The sequence below is a fragment of the Mandrillus leucophaeus genome, unplaced genomic scaffold (genome assembly GCF_000951045.1).
Source record: "Mandrillus leucophaeus isolate KB7577 unplaced genomic scaffold, Mleu.le_1.0 Scaffold331, whole genome shotgun sequence".
Lineage (NCBI taxonomy): Eukaryota > Metazoa > Chordata > Mammalia > Primates > Cercopithecidae > Mandrillus > Mandrillus leucophaeus.
The window spans coordinates 443,788-459,928 of NW_012103488.1; the positions used below are offsets into that span (position 1 = coordinate 443,788).

Below are 16,141 nucleotides of genomic sequence, written 5' to 3' on the forward strand. Positions count from 1 at the left end.
TAATGTGGCTATATTATATGTAATTCCTGATTAATTCATGTGTATGATATATTTGGTTAATGTATATAACATTTTAGTATATTTTGAGAAGTGTTTTTAGAAAAATAGGAGACATGTATTTTAGGAAAATCCAGCTAAAAAGAATTTCCCAAAATAGCTAAATAATAAATTTAAACTAATTTTTTAAGGTCTATATTTTTCTAACTATATAACAAAAATATGATTATTGATATAGTTTGGATGTGTGTCCCCTCCAAATCTTATGTTGAAATGTGATCTCTGATGTTGGAAGTGGGCGTGGTGGGAGGTGTTTAGATCATAGGGGTGGATCCCTCATGAATGGCTTGGTGCCATCCTTGTGGTAACAAGTGACTTCTCACTCTGGTAGTTCATGTGAGAGCTGGTTGTTTAAAAGAGCCTAGCACCTCCCCTATCTTTCCTGTGACATGCTGGCTCCCAGTTTGCCTTCTACCTTGTTCGTAAGTTTCCTGAGGCCTCACTAGGAGTAGAGGCTGGCACCAAGCTTCCTCTGTAGCCTGCAGAACTATGAGCCATAATAAACCTCTTTTCTTTGTAAATTACCCAGCCTCAGGCATTTCTTTCTAGCAACACAAGAATGGACTAATACAATTACCTTGTAACTTTATCAACTTATCTCTTGGTAAAGTGAGCAGTGTCTGGAGTTTGGTGAGGCTTGACTAGACTTGGAGTCATTGTGTGAATTCCGCTTATTTTGCCGGATGTGGGGCTGTTTTTTGTTCATAATTGTTTTGCCATGATTTCTCCAGCTTTATAAGCTATTTCTTTAACAGATTAAAAAATTGAAAGAATTACGTTCTATGCTGATGGAACAAGATCCTGATGTGGCTGTTACTGTTCGAAAGCTAGTAATTGTTTCTCTGATGGAGTTATTTAAAGATATTACTCCTTCATATAAAATCCGGCCCCTCACAGAAGCAGAAAAATCTACTAAGGTAATGCTAGATTGCTAGATATAATTACTATCTAAAATAACTGAACGTTTTGGAGAGATAGACTCTTTTTTTTTTGAGACAGAGTTTTACTCCGTCGCTCAAACTGGAGTGCAGTGGCGTGATCTTGGCTCACTGCAACCTCTGCCTTCCCGGTTCAAGCGATTCTCCTGCCTCAGCCTCCTGAGTAGCTGGGATCACAGGCATGCGCCACCAGGCCCAGCTAATTTTTGTGTTTGTAGTAGAGATGGGGTTTTTCCACGCTGGCCAGGCTGGTCTCAAACTCCTGACCTCAGGTGATCCACCTGCCTCTGCCTGACAAAGTGCTGAGATTACAGGCATGAGCTGCCGCACCCGGCCTAAGCGACTGCTGCATTTTTTTTTTAATAGTACTGGGTGTATACTAGACAACCATATTTTATACTAATTTTGGGGTTTTAATATTCTGATTTTAAAAAATGATTGACCTTTTTGGTCTTTTCAGACCCGAAAAGAAACACAGAAGTTAAGAGAATTTGAAGAAGGCCTGGTTAGCCAGTACAAATTTTATTTGGAAAATCTGGAACAAATGGTTAAAGGTATATTAAATGTATCTTAAAAGTATGTAGCGTACATAGCCTTGATCATGAAGGTGAATTCTGTACAGTGTTCTGTGTTGTGTAGTGAGAGGCAGGTATGATCAGGAACAGAATCTAGAGTCAGACTTCCAGGGGTCAAAGCCTGGCTCCACCACTTACTACCTATGTGATGGGAAAATTACATAGTCTTTCTGTGTCTCAGTTTTTGTCTATAAAATGGAAATAATTATAGCACTCACCTTCCAGGATTATTGTAAGAAGTAACTGAGTTTGTAGATATGAGGTGCTTAAAACAGTGCCTAGCATGTGCTATATACTATATTTTATCAACTATTAGTATTATTGCTGCAGTTTTTAGTAAGCAGTTGTATTTTTATTGACAATGCTTTTAACAAAATATATTGTTATGAACAGTTGGGATTTATTCTGCTGTTTTCTATTTGGAGGCATGGTAGTCAGGGAAGAACGATAACTAGAGGCTAGGTGTGGTGGGTCACACCTGTAACCCCAGTGCTTTTGAAGACCGAGGCAAGAGGATTGCTCCAAGCCAGGAGTATTGCTCCACGCCAGGAGTTTGAGACCAGCCTAAGGAATGTAGTGAGACACCTGTCTCTTAAAAAAAAAAAAAAAAAAAAAAATTAGGCATGATGGCCCAGGCCTATAGAGCCCCAGCTACTGGAGATCTGAGCCGAGAGGATGACTTGAGTCAGAAGTTTGAGCTTGCAGTGAGCTATGATTATGCCACTGCCCTGTAGTCTGGGCGATAGAGTGAGACCCTGTCTCAAAAGAAATGAATAAATAAATAGAAGGATAACTAGAAATGGATATTTGCATGCCTTGAAAATGGGTTTATGAGTCAATTATTTGGCATCCCAAATAAACTCTTAAACTCTTTTTCTTCAGAAAAGGAAGGACATAGAAAAAATAGGGGTAGGAATAGGGAAGATAGTTGGTTGCCTAGGCCAGGTGCTTTCATGTGGCCTAATTGGCTCATTTACCCAGCTTATTTAGTAAGGATCACCCATTGCTATCAGCTGGAACAGGACCACTGACTCCTGTTGGCCTAATAAGGGCATAAAGGTAGTGGAGTATAGTGGGGTGGGGGTGGGTGGTATGGATATTGCTTCTATGTTCTGGTGTTCCAGCTGGCACCCTATTAGCATTTGTTTTTCCAGTGAGAGGGCCTGGGAGTTTTTCTTTTGTTTTTGAATTTCTGAACTGTTTGGAAAGCTGGGAGCTTTGTGTAACCATCTCTGTCTGATAGAACTATAACATGAGCCACATATGTCATTTAAAAAAAATACAGACACACTAAAAAGCAATGACATTAATTTTAACAGAACATTATATATATTCAGATTATTATTTCAACATGTAATCAGTTTTAAAAATTAGTCTCTTACATTCTCAGTTTTTTTAGTACTAAGTTCAAATCTGGTTTGTATTTTATAATTAGAGTATATCTTAATTTGGACTAGCTGCATTTCAAATGCTCAGTTGCATCCTATATGTGGCAATTAGTAGCCTCCATATTGGACCTTTCCTAAGCTGATCAAGCCATTATGAAGTCTGTCTTTTTTTTTTTTTTTTTTTTTTGAGACGGTGTCTTGCTCTGTTGCCAGGCTGGAGTGCGGTGGTGCAATCTCAGCTCACTGCAATCTCTGCCTCCCAGGTTCAAGTGATTCCCTTGCCTCAGCCTCCTGAATAGCTGGGACTACAGGCACGTGCCACCCACCATGCCTGGCTAATTTTTTTATGTTGGATTTTAGTAGTGATGGGGTTTCACCCTGTTGGTCAAGATGGTCTCAATCTCCTGACCTCGTCATCTGCACGCCTTGGCCTCCCAAAGTGCTGGGATTACAGGTGTGAGTCATCATGCCTGGCGTATGAAGTCTTTTTTTTAAGGGGTATGGATGTGTGTGTGTTTATGTGTGTTAAAATGTACATTGTTTGTAAAAGAAAGCCAGTTTAACTTTTGACCAATGAGTAAAGTAACTACAGCTCTCTTTTGATTAGATTGGAAGCAGAGGAAGCTGAAGAAAAGTAATGTAGTTTCCTTAAAGGCATACAAAGGACTGGCAGAAGTTGCTGTGAAGAGCTTGTGTGAGCTGTTGGTGGCACTACCCCATTTTAACTTTCACAACAACATTATCGTATTGATTGTCCCTCTCATGAATGACATGTCAAAATCGGTGAGTTGCTGTAAATGGTTATTGCTGTCCTCCTTAGAAAATTATATACTATGTGGGCCGGGTGCGTTGGCTCACGCCTGTAATCCCAGCACTTTGGGAGGCCGAGGCAGGCAGATCACGAGGTCAGGAGATCGAGACCATACCATCTAACACGGTAAAACCCCGTCTCTACTAAAAATATGAAAAATTAGCAGGGCATGGTGGTGTGTGCCTGTAGTCCCAGCTACTTGGGAGGCTGAGGCAGGAGAATGGTGTGAACCCGGGAGACGGAGCTTGTGGTGAGCTGAGATCGCGCCACCGCACTCCAACCTGGGCAATAGAGTGAGACTCTGTCTCAAAAAAAAAAAAAAAGAAAATTACGCACCATGTGATTTTTCTCCCCCTACAAAATTCTTCTGAAGTTATTTATTGCTAAAATAATATCAATTTATTAAACACTCTCTCTGAAGAAATTTATCTGAACATAAGTTTAGTGGTTCACAACAGGAAGCAGTTTTGTCCCCCAGGGAACATTAGGCAATGTCTGCATACATTTTTGGTTGTGATAACTGTGGTGAAGATAGAGTCTTAACTACTGGCATCTAGTGGAGAAAGTCCACGGGGGCTATTAAACATCCTAGGACAGTCCCCCTACAACAAAGAATTCTGTTACCCAAAACGTCAGTAGTGCTAAGGTTGAGAAACGCTGGTTAAGTGTGACATTTTATTTTTCAGATATCTGAAATGTGTTGTGAAGCTGTAAAGAAACTCTTTAAGCAAGATAAATTAGGCCAAGCTTCTCTTGGTGTAATTAAAGTGATTTCTGGTTTTGTGAAGGGCAGAAATTATGAAGTTAGGCCAGAGGTGAGCCTTTCTTTTTTTACTTTGCATTTTGTTTTTAAATTACAAAGTTGACTTTCAGTTGTTATGAGGAATTTATTCCTTATAAGCGTATGAAGTAAAAAGTATTCAAGCTCTTTAAGTGTTTAACATATTAACTCCTGAAATGTTTGATACTATTAACAGTTTGGTATTTATCCTTCTAGGTGTTTTTCTATGCAGATATAGTCATATATACTTGCTTATATTTTAAAATAAAAAATCGGCTTATACTTTGAAAACTGTTCCAGAACAGTTTTCATTTTCTATATTGTGAACTTACATATAGGGTTATCTCATTCTTTCTAGTGCCTACCAGAGTATTCCATTGTGTGCCCTAATTGATGAACAGCTGAGTTTTTTCTAGATTTTTGCTGCCACAGTCAGTGTTGAGAACATTTTGGCCTTATTATTTTTTAATATTGTGTGAGTATTCTGTGAATTAAACTTATAAAATGTAGATGCTGGATCTAACAGTAATCACGTTTACAAACTCAAACTGTTGTTCAAAAACGTTTAATCACTGTGTTCCTGCTAGGAGTGTCATTTCCCTCCGACCTGCTCAGAATGTTACTATTTAATCTTTGGTAGTCTGGTAGTTTATATATATATAAACTTTTCACCTACCAGACTGCTTATTATTCGTCAATTTTTCTCTTAAATTGTCTTAGTGACTTGTGATGAGTTTTTAGTACATACTCATTTTAATAAATATCTGCTATGTGCCAGGCACTTTTTTTAGGTCCTGGGAATAAAATAGTAACAAAAGAAACGAAACTGTCTGTGGAGCTTGTATTACATAATAAGAATATTAACTCTTCGTTACATATGTTGCAGATTTTTCTCTTTTTTACTCTGCCTTTTACTTCTGTATTGAGCCTTATATATGGAGATATATTTTTTGTTATGCACGTAGTCTCCTCAATCCCAATTTACGGAGTCTCTCTAAGATTTTTAATTTTAATTTTTATATTTAAATATTTAAGCCATTTGACATCTTTATATGTGTGGTATGAGTACAGATTTAATATCTGTGTTTAATGTATGTAATGAATATATATTTTATAGTTTAATGTATATTAAATATGTATGTATTTGAAATAATTTGACAGCCAGTTATTTCATCACCATTTTTTTCTGCTGATATAAAATGCTGCTTAATTATTGTGTTATATCTATAGTATATTTGGGTACCTGGTACAGTAATACTAATCAGAAAGGGTATGATTGATAAAAGACATGACTATTCTTTTTTCTCCAAAATATTCTTATTTATTTCAGTATATTACTCCAGGCAATTTAAAATCCATTTTTCACTTCCTTCCCTCAAAATAGCCCACACAGAGAATCTGATTAGAATTGATTCAATGTATTGATTAGTCTGGATGAATTAAAATATTTACAGAATTGATTTTTTTCTGTTCAAGAATATTGTATCTTGCCATTTATTTAAGACTTTTATGTTCTTAAGTGAAATTTTATAGTTTTCTTCATTGGGGTCTTAGATATTTTAATTTGTTTTTAGTAATACAGTTTTGGGTGTTAAGCTGTTCTACCATTTTATTTCTGGATTTCACAGTTTTCCTTTGGCATCAGATCCCTTTTTATTTTCTTAAAACTGATTTCAGTTGAATTGCTAAAATTATAAACATTGAATGAAAGTAACAGAACATATTTAGCATCTTTACTCAGAACTGTAGAGCAATCAGATAAGGCTTAAACATGAAACTCAGCCATAGGAGAACTCTTTAACTTTCGTGATGCTAGAATAAAAACCACATCCTTTGACTTGGAGTTACTTTTCCTTGGTAGGTGATATTTTGAGCACATACAGTACCTACAGAATATTCAGAGTTGATCTTTCTGATACCTAGAATGACTTCAGGTTCACTCTTTATGCCTTTAGTTATTCCTTGTTTCGTTCTGTGCTTTTAGCCCTCTAATCTCAAAAACTCAGCTTTCTTCCAGATGTGCATATTGGAACATCAAAATAATACAAACCTGTATTTCTCAAGGTTTTTTCCAGGAATGCTTCTGTGCCTGCAGGAGGTTGGTAGGGTGATTTCATCCAGAGAAGGTGTAGCATTTTAAACCCCTTTTGTTCTTAGTGTTTGAGTATGAGAAGTTTGCTGTATCACACAAAACACCAGTTTCTAAATTAGTTTCTGAATTTTTGAGTGGCATAAAGCAATAATTTTTATTTTCGTCCCCGAACCAGCATCAGCTGGGAATTAGAATGCAAATTCTGGGGCTCAACTCAGACCTACTGAATCAGAAACTCTGGGGATAGAGCCCAGCAGTTTGTGTATCTTCTTCTCCCATAGTGGTCCAAACGTTTTTCTGGCCTATTTTCTCTGTGTCATCCTGTTGGCATGTGTTCTCTCTTCCTCATACTCATTAAATAACTGCAAAGAAAGTTTTGTATATTTAGCTAGTATTTGCTAGTGTCCTTTTTGTGTATTTGCTCCTGTCCTTCCATAGACACAAATTATTGAATATAGCATACAGATAAAAGAACTTGGTGTAAAATGTTATAAAAGATGCTTGAAGGTTTTTTTCTTGAATGAGGGAAATAACACTGTCAAGTACTTTTCTGTGTAAAGTTTTTGAGGGCAATATAAATATTAAGCTGTATATTTGTGTTTTTTTTCAATATTAGATGTTAAAAACATTTTTATGCCTAAGAATCAAGGAAGTAGAAGTGAAAAAAGATACAGAAGACATTAATAAACCAAAAAAATTTATGACTTTCAAAGAAAAGAGAAAATCTCTATCAAGAATGCAGAGAAAGGTTTGACTTATTTCCCCTTTTGTTTCATTTAAATTTTTCTGTTTATTTGATCTTAAACTTACAGTCACAGGTAAAAATCAGTTAAATCATAAATATATAAGTTTTGAAATATATCATTTAGAGAATTTTATCTTTCCCAGTTACTGCAAAAAAATGTTTTCTTAAATCAATTTTAACTGATAATGATTGGCAAGGAGAGCAATAGATGAAAAGATATTTTTGCCATGCTGGCTTTTATCCTTTGGCTTTTTAGATCAATTTAGAGTTGTGATACACAGATTCCTTACTTAACAGAAAAGATGCATTCACATGAAGTTGGCAGCAAAGTGAGTTTCTGTTAATTGAATCTTATTTCTTTATTAGTTTGTATTTTAAACTTGGGTTGAAATTTCAGCCCCTTGTTTATTTACTGAAAGTTTGGAAACTTTTTTTTTTTTTTTTTTTTTTTGGAGAAATGGGGCTAATAGTACCTACCTTGCAGGGTAATCTTGCAGTTTAAATGAGATGATGCTTATAAAACACTTGGCAGGCTTTATAAACATTAGTTTTTACTACCACCACCATCATCATTATTACTGTTATCACAGCTCAGAACATTTCTAAACAGTTTATTAGAGTGATCAAGTTGCTTTTAAAAACAAAAGTAATCTTGGGATATTCATGTTTGAATGGGTCTAAGTTTGAAAACATGATGGAAGTATCAAAATAGACTTAATAATTGTGAACAAAAGAAGATAAATATTTTAACTATTTATATCATACTATCCTAATGCAGGTTGGATAGCTCTGTTAGGAAGAGCATGTTTATAGATGTGGTGGGGAAACAAAGACCAGTAAGAACATGGCAGCTCTTTAACAACTTCTCATGAGAGAAGGAAACAATTTCTCAGTTCCCTGTGCCTCAGGCAGCTTAGAAATTATCATTTACTGCTCTTACAGCATTAGGAAGTAGAAGAAAAAGGATATTTTATTGAATTTCTTTGTAGTATCTGGTTTGATGCATTGTATGTAAATATGTTAGGGAAGTATTGTTGGTGACTGGCTTCCAAGTTATAGGTGATTTAACTATTTTGGGCTCAACATGTTCTTTCCTTTCGTTTGAAGAACTTTAATTACAGAAAATGATAGCATATCCCAGATATCTACTATTTAGAGTGAGCAAATATTAATAGATTTACTTTAGTTTTTTTCCTGGAAAAGAGAGAAACCGTATGTTAGAGAGTAGGAATTTCTTTTCTGTCTCCAAGTTTATTCTTCTGCTTTCCTCCCAGGAGACACCATCTTTAATTTGGTTTGTGTATACTTCCAGCCCATGTTTCTCTACTTTTGTTTATATTTGCATTCATAGACAATATGTGGTATTACTGTATGTGTTTTATGACATTTACGTATTTTGCCTCTGCTTTTTTCACTCTGTGGTATATACTCTTAGATTTTTTTTTTTCAATCTATTTTCAGTGGAAGAAAGCAGAAGAGAAACTAGAGCGAGAGCTTCGAGAGGCAGAAGCTTCAGAGAGTGCTGAGAAAAAACTTAAACTGGTAGGCAGTTTCATATTCTGTTATGCTTTTAAAATGCGTTAAGTTGTTTAAACTAGGAATTTATTGTTTCAGCTTGTAGCTGTGTAATTTTGGTTTCTTTCATGAGGCTTAGATGTGTGACTTTTGTGGTGTGTGGAAAACTATGATGTGATCAGTGCTAGTTTTATGAAGTCACAGGATGTATGTCTTCGTTCTGTTTTGTTAAAAATTTCAAAGATTGCGTTGTGGGGAGGCATGGGTAGGGAAAAAGAAGTTTAACCTGTTGAAGTCGTAGTTATGCTCGCTCAGTAGAAACCATACCAGGGTATCCTAAAGTCATTTTGTCTGTCTCCTCTGCCAGCACACAGAGACTCTGAATATTGTGTTTGTAACCTACTTCAGAATATTGAAGAAGGCCCAGAGGTCACCTCTCCTGCCAGCAGTTCTAGAAGGTCTTGCCAAGTAAGGGCTGTGTAGGTTGAAATCTTTTAGGTTCTTTCTAAACAGGAAAGACCAAAGAATTTTAGAGGGTTCCCTAATGATGGCCCGTTATCCTCAGTTCTCATTCCTTTCTGTTTGTCACCATCCTTTCCTTGAAGCTATTCATAACAGTGGGCTTTTTTTATTTTCTCATCTCAAACCTTTTATTTTTAAAATCTCCTTTACCAACTCTTTCTTTCTGCCTATTAAATTCGAGGTGTTCCTAAGGTTAAATCTCTCAGTTCTTGACTCTTTCTGCACTGTGTAGTCAATTGCCTATCGTCATAGTTTGAGTGGATCATGTAGATGACTCTTAAGTCTGTTTTAACCTGGCTGTACATCATTTCTCTAGTTCTGTGTAATCTGTTTCTGCTAAGATAGATCTTTTTGTGTATTCACTCAACACTAATGGCCTTGTCAGGATGTGAGCTAGAGTAAGGGTTGTGGTTGTCATGATAGCGTTCCACAATTTTTGAGGTGTATCCTGTAGAACATTGCTATTCGGTAAAAATATGATGTGAACTTACATATATAATTAAAATTTTCTGTTAGCCACATTAAAAAGGTAAACACATGAAATTAATTTTTATATATTTTACTGGATTTATCTAAAGTATTTTAACACAATATTAAACATTAATGGGATGTTTGGTGTTTTTTCATCACATGTTTTCGAACACATATTTTATGCTTGTGTCTTAATTTGGACTAGCTACATTTTAAGTGCCTAATAGCCACATGTGGCTAGTGGCTACCATTGTTGGGCAGTACAGCTTTAGGAATAGAGTTGGAAATAGGACTGATGGCTAGAAGATATAGAAAAGGCAAGTTCTGTTCATCATAAGAAATCACTTTCTAATAACTGGAGCTATTTGGCAATGGTATGCATTTTCTTATATGGTGATATGGTCCTTGTGGTTGAAAATCTTCAAAGAGGCTAATCAGAGAAGGGATTATTCCTACATTGTGTAGGACCTGATGTTTTTGTTTTTAAATAGAGACAAGCTCTCACCATATTGCCCAGGCTGATCTTGAACTCCTGAGTGAGTCATCCTCCAGCCTTGGCCTCACAGAGTGCTAGGATTATAGGTGTGAGCCACCATGCTCGACCCAGCTATTTGTTTTTTAATGACTAATTCCTTTATTTAAAAAAGTTTAAAAAATAATATATGCTCATTTAAAACATTTAAAATTTAAAAATGCAAAAGAATATACAATTTAAAATTGCAAGCTCCCCCCCCATATATGTATGTAGTCTGTCTGCATGCCATCTGCCATCATTTTTTTTTTTTTTTTGGAGATAGTGTCTTGCTCTGTTGCCCAGGCTGGAGTTCAGTGATGTAATCTGAACTGACTGCAGCCTCCACATCCCAGGTTCGAGCAATCACTTGCCTCAGCCTCCCGAGTAGCTGAGACTATAGGCATGTGCCATCACACCTGGCTAATTTCTGTAGTTTTAGTAAAGATGGGGTTTCCTCAGGTTGGCCTGGCTGGTCTCGAACTCCTGACCTCAGGTGATCCATCTGCCTTGGCCTCCCAAAGTACTGGGATTACAGGCATGAGCCATCGCACTCCGCCTGGCTGCCATCTTTCATGCAAATGGAATCATGCTATGTTTAGTGTCCTATAACTTGCTTTTTTTTTGGTTTTGTAAACAGTTACTTTTGGTACCTCTCCCTTATCACATATATATCACTTAATTTTTTAAAAATTTATAATAGTAGGCCGAGGCGGGTGGATCACAAGGTCAGGAGATCGAGACCATCCTGGCTAACACGGTGAAACCCTATCTCTACTAAAAAAATACAAAAAATTAGCTGGGCGTGGTGGTGGGCGCCTGTAGTCCCAGCTACTTGGGAGGCTGAGGCAGGAGAATGGCGTGAACCCAGGAGGCAGAGCTTACAGTGAGCCGAGACGGCGCCACTGCACTCCAGCCTGGGCGACAGAGCAATACTCCATCTCAAAAAAAAAAAAATTTATAATACTCCATTTTATAGATATATTGTACTTTATTTGGTCAGTCCCCTATTTGCACTGGAAATACTTGCGCACGTGTGTGTGTGTGTGTGTATGTGTATATCTTCATGCACATGTGTGCATGTATTGCCATATCAGAGGGTATGCTCATTTTAAATTTTGATAAATAATTGCCAAATTGCTTCTCCAAAAAGTTGTACCAATACGCATGGAATATATCACTCATAAGGTCTTTTATTCTTCTAAGATTTACATAGATCAAAGACTCCTCACTAATATTGAAGAGATATCCTGACTTTAACCTACTTCAGTGTCTAATATAGTATATGGAGTAACTCTCAAATTTAGCAGCTCATATGATTCCTTTTTACCCTCTTGTGTGGTCTCAGTTATTTCTACAAATAGAGACCTGGGACAGTGAAGTGAGTTACCCAGGATCATGCAGGTAATTAAGGATCCAGTATTCTTTCCATTTTATCCTTAAAGCTGTCATAAGGTCCATATTCTTGTAAGCAGCAGAATCTTTCCTCATCTCTCTTCCCACCACCTGTTGTCTTAGAGCTGATCCTGCTGGATACCTAGTAAACTTTTCCTCAGGAAGTTGTTTGCTTCTGGTAATTTCTTTCTCAGTGCAGAAGGATTTTTGAAATATTTTTGGTTTGTTCAATGCCTTATATGTTTCTACTGAGTTTAGTGTTCAATGGTGCATGAATTGTTGACTAGGCCAATCTGAATTAATGAAAAGTATCAATAATTGCCGTCTCTTTCATAGCTAACATTTTGAAATAAAGAATATTAAAAATACAGTTTTAGAGTCAAGCTTAATATCTACCAGCTTTATTTCTGCTTTTAGTTCATTGATTAAGTTTTGTTTGATTCCAGGTTTGCTCACCTTATAAATGTGGAATTTTTTGATGATCTATTAGTAGTTCTTCATACTCTCATCGAGTCTGGTGTAAGTAGTAATAAATTACTTTTTAAAAGATGTAAATGGTAATTACTATTTTAAAAATTTGTCAGGTTTATTGAGATGTATTTTGTATACAGTAAAACTCACCCCTTTTAGATGTACAGTTTATGAATTTTGACAAAGGCCTGTGATCATATGATTACCACCATAATCAAGATGTAGAACGTTTTCAAGCATTGGAGAGTTTTAAACAGGAGGGTTGCCTGACCTGTTTTCTTTGTTTTTTAATTGATGCATAATAGATGTACATGGTTTCAGGGTGTATGTGATAATTAAATATATTTGTATAATATAGTTTGTAAAGATTTTACTTGGGATATCAGTCACCTTAAATATGTGTCTTTATGTGACAACCATTCAAATTCTTCCCTCCTAGCTATTTTGAAATAGATAATAGATTATTGTAAACTGTAGTCACCCTGTCAATCTGCCTCATACTAGGTTATCTTAAAGCTAACCTTTGCAGGTCTTTTTCTTCTTTTTTGAGATAGGGTCTCACTCAGTTGTCCAGGCTGGAGTGCAGTGGTGCAACCACAACTCACTGCAGCCTCGACCTCCCGGGGCTCAGGCGATCCTCCCACTTCAGCCTCTTGTGTAGCTGGGACTGCAGGTGTGTGGCACCATACCCGGCTGATTTTTCTATTTTTTGTAGAGATGGGTTTTTGCCATGTTGCTCAAGCTGGTCTGGAACTCCTGGGCTCAAATGATCTGCTTGCCTCAGCCTCCCAAATTGCTGGGATTACAGTCATGAGTCATTGCTCCTGGCCTTAAAGGCCTTTTTAAAAGATATAAATGGTAATTATCATTCTTAATATTCCATCCCCCCTCACCCCCCCCCCTTTTTTTTTAAGGACCTAAGCTATCAAGAAAGTCTTCACTGTGTCCAGACTGCTTTTCATATTCTTTCTGGACAAGGTAAGATATTTTCTTAATCTCAAGTTTTGTTTGCCTTACCTTTGAATGCTACAACATACCTAATTGGTGTTTGTTGTCATTTCAAAGGTGATGTTCTGAATATTGATCCGATGAAATTCTACACACACCTCTACAAAACACTATTCAAATTACATGCAGGTATGTATGTTTAGATAATGTTTCTTTTATATGTATTTATGTTTTAAGAATATGTTATGACCAGTCATTGTAGACAAATGAGAAATAGGAACAGGTACATAAAATGCTGACTTGCCAGTGCCATACATCTGTATTTAATCTTATGTAAGACTTGGAGAAAGAGCTTCTGGAATTGACTGGAGATGCAGTAAGTATAGCCCGCTGTATCTCCTTAGCAATATAGCACTACCTCATTGATTAGAGAAATGGTTTGGGACAGGTACAAAAGTTTATCTTGGGTTTATCTGAAGTTCAGTCCAGTTGCATAATGAAAAAGTAATGAGAACAGCTCTGAGGGATATGTCTGCTGTTTTAGGTGCTACCAATGAAGGTGTTGAGATTGTACTCCAGTGCCTTGATGTCATGCTAACTAAGCGCAGAAAGCAAGTTTCTCAGCAGCGAGCTCTTGCCTTCATCAAACGCCTTTGTACCCTTGCTCTTCATGTTCTTCCAAATTCAAGTATTGGCATTTTAGCAACTACCAGAATATTAATGCATGTAAGTAGTGACACAAATGAACAGAGCTAAGTTCTTATAATGCAGTGATTTTTTTTTGTTTGATGCATGTCTTTCCCCCTTTTTATATTATTTCAATTACAGAAGTAATTCACACTTGTAACAAAATCAGGTGACAAAAGAATTATATGAAATTGAAAAAAAGCATTTTGTACCTATTGACACTTCTCAGAGTGTCATTAGCTGGGTGTCCATTTATCATTTGGTGGGTATTTTTCCAGCAGTCTTTTAAAGTTCATATATAAACACATACACATAGAAACAACACAACTTTGTATTTTAATGGAAAGAGGATTATGCTATATATTCTACCACTTTCTTAACCTTAGCATTTTAATCGTGGTAAACACAATGTCACTACTCTTATCTCTTTAATGTCTATGTAAGGTTTATTTAGTTCTTTGCTTAACAAACACATAGTTCTGACTATGTGCCTTCCACTGTTACGCCTTACAAAAATTTAATTTTCATAACTCTGAGGTAGCTACTATTCTTCTTCCTGTTTTACATGTGGGAAAACTGAGGTCCGGAGAGGTTAAGTGTCTTGTCTTGAGTAGCAGTGCCAGTCAGTGGTAGAAGTGATATTCAAATGTAGGCAGTCTGGTTTTTCTATTTCTCTTGATATAGGTTATTTCTTTTTTTGCTATTACAAATGATGCTATAGTGAATATCTTTTTGTATTTATCTGATGTAATTATTTCTATCAGATTTCTAAAAGTGGGATTGCAAGGTGAAAAGAATATTGTTTTCTTTTGCAAGATAACATTTTAAAGACAAAGATAAAATTTTTTTTGCAACTTTTGTTCTTACGATATAAACTTAAAATTGTTTTTTATTAAAACTAGGTGTAAAGACTTTACACCTAAAGAGCTAAAGCTCTTCTTATACAACTATAAATTTAAATGCAAATACAACTACAAACCAGTAACACCTTTTACATTAACAATGTTAATTTAACCAATTCTTTTTATGTGACATTTTTGCAGACTTTCCCCAAAACAGATCTACTGCTTGACAGTGAATCTCAGGGAAGTGGAGTTTTCCTCCCTGAACTGGATGAGCCTGAATACTGCAATGCTCAGAACACTGCTCTGTGGGAACTACACGCTCTGCGGGTAAGAATGGCCCTCGTTTTTTTCTTTTTGGGGATGTGTGTGAACAATTGTTTTCTAGTTTTTCTTCAAATAGTTGTTATTGCCAGAGTACTTAATTATATTTTGTTCTGGGGCTGCTTTTTTTTAAGAATTCCTGTGTTAGTATGCTACATTTTACTTTGCTCTTACTATTTTTTAAGCTGTTAAGGTACATTTTCTAAGGAAGCAGAAAACTGTCAGTTCTGTAGGGTGAGGTTGTGGAAGATTTACTGAAATCTTTCCCTTTATTGAAATCTTTCCCTAACACTCTTCAGAGGATTTGTTAGCAGGTGCATTTCTGTTGAGTCCTATCCTAGGAGACTTTAGTAAGCCCTGTTTCAAGATGGTTTCACCTATACAGTGATCCTACAGTGTGGACAACATTAGAGTGAGACTTGTAGAAAATAGAAGTGGCAGGTAACCTGTTGTAAATTAACTTTTTTCACTCGGAAAGAGGAATTGCTTTTTGATTTTTCTATTTATATTGTAAAAGCAAGATAAACTACTTCACTGGTAACTTGATTTGTGTTGTAATCCTATGAGCAAAGATAATATTTCTGTGGCTATGTGCTTCTAATGAATTACATATACTGTACATAGGTGATGAAAAAAAAATTTGGTGTAATTTTATTTAAGAAAATCTTTGCTGTGGCTAGTGTTTTTTTGTAAAGGACTGACCTGTGCAAAATGTGATTGTCCTGTTTCCCCTTCAGAGGCATTATCATCCCATAGTACAGAGATTTGCAGCCCACCTGATCGCTGGAGCACCTTCTGAAGGCTCTGGAGCACTCAAACCAGAGTTGAGTCGAAGGTAATATTTAGCATTGCCTTATTCTAAAACTACAAAATTCAGCTGGTAGCCACTTACTATGAGAAGTCTGTTTTTTAAAGTAATATATTACAAAATGTAAAGTGCCAGTTGGGTATCTGGATTGGTCTTGCTTCATATTCCTGAATTGTTCTGAAAGAAAACATGCTATGATTTTGTTAATCACTTAAAACATTTTTTTTCTTCTTATGTCATTCAACTTGAAAAACATTTTT

At 36.2% G+C, this 16,141-nt stretch overlaps 1 protein-coding gene across 1 annotated transcript in view; it reads left to right on the forward strand.

Moving 5' to 3' along the window:
• Positions 1 to 16,141, forward strand: part of NOC3L (nucleolar complex associated 3 homolog (S. cerevisiae)) — a 29,487-nt gene that overhangs the window by 9,041 nt on the left and 4,305 nt on the right. The window contains exons 7-19 of the mRNA XM_011988464.1: positions 813 to 974; positions 1,456 to 1,549; positions 3,566 to 3,741; positions 4,456 to 4,584; positions 7,259 to 7,390; positions 8,849 to 8,929; positions 9,270 to 9,370; positions 12,248 to 12,320; positions 13,187 to 13,250; positions 13,338 to 13,409; positions 13,765 to 13,946; positions 14,951 to 15,079; positions 15,811 to 15,908. Coding sequence (XP_011843854.1) covers positions 813 to 974; positions 1,456 to 1,549; positions 3,566 to 3,741; positions 4,456 to 4,584; positions 7,259 to 7,390; positions 8,849 to 8,929; positions 9,270 to 9,370; positions 12,248 to 12,320; positions 13,187 to 13,250; positions 13,338 to 13,409; positions 13,765 to 13,946; positions 14,951 to 15,079; positions 15,811 to 15,908 — 1,493 coding nt within the window. The remainder of the gene's footprint in view (positions 1 to 812; positions 975 to 1,455; positions 1,550 to 3,565; positions 3,742 to 4,455; positions 4,585 to 7,258; positions 7,391 to 8,848; positions 8,930 to 9,269; positions 9,371 to 12,247; positions 12,321 to 13,186; positions 13,251 to 13,337; positions 13,410 to 13,764; positions 13,947 to 14,950; positions 15,080 to 15,810; positions 15,909 to 16,141) is intronic.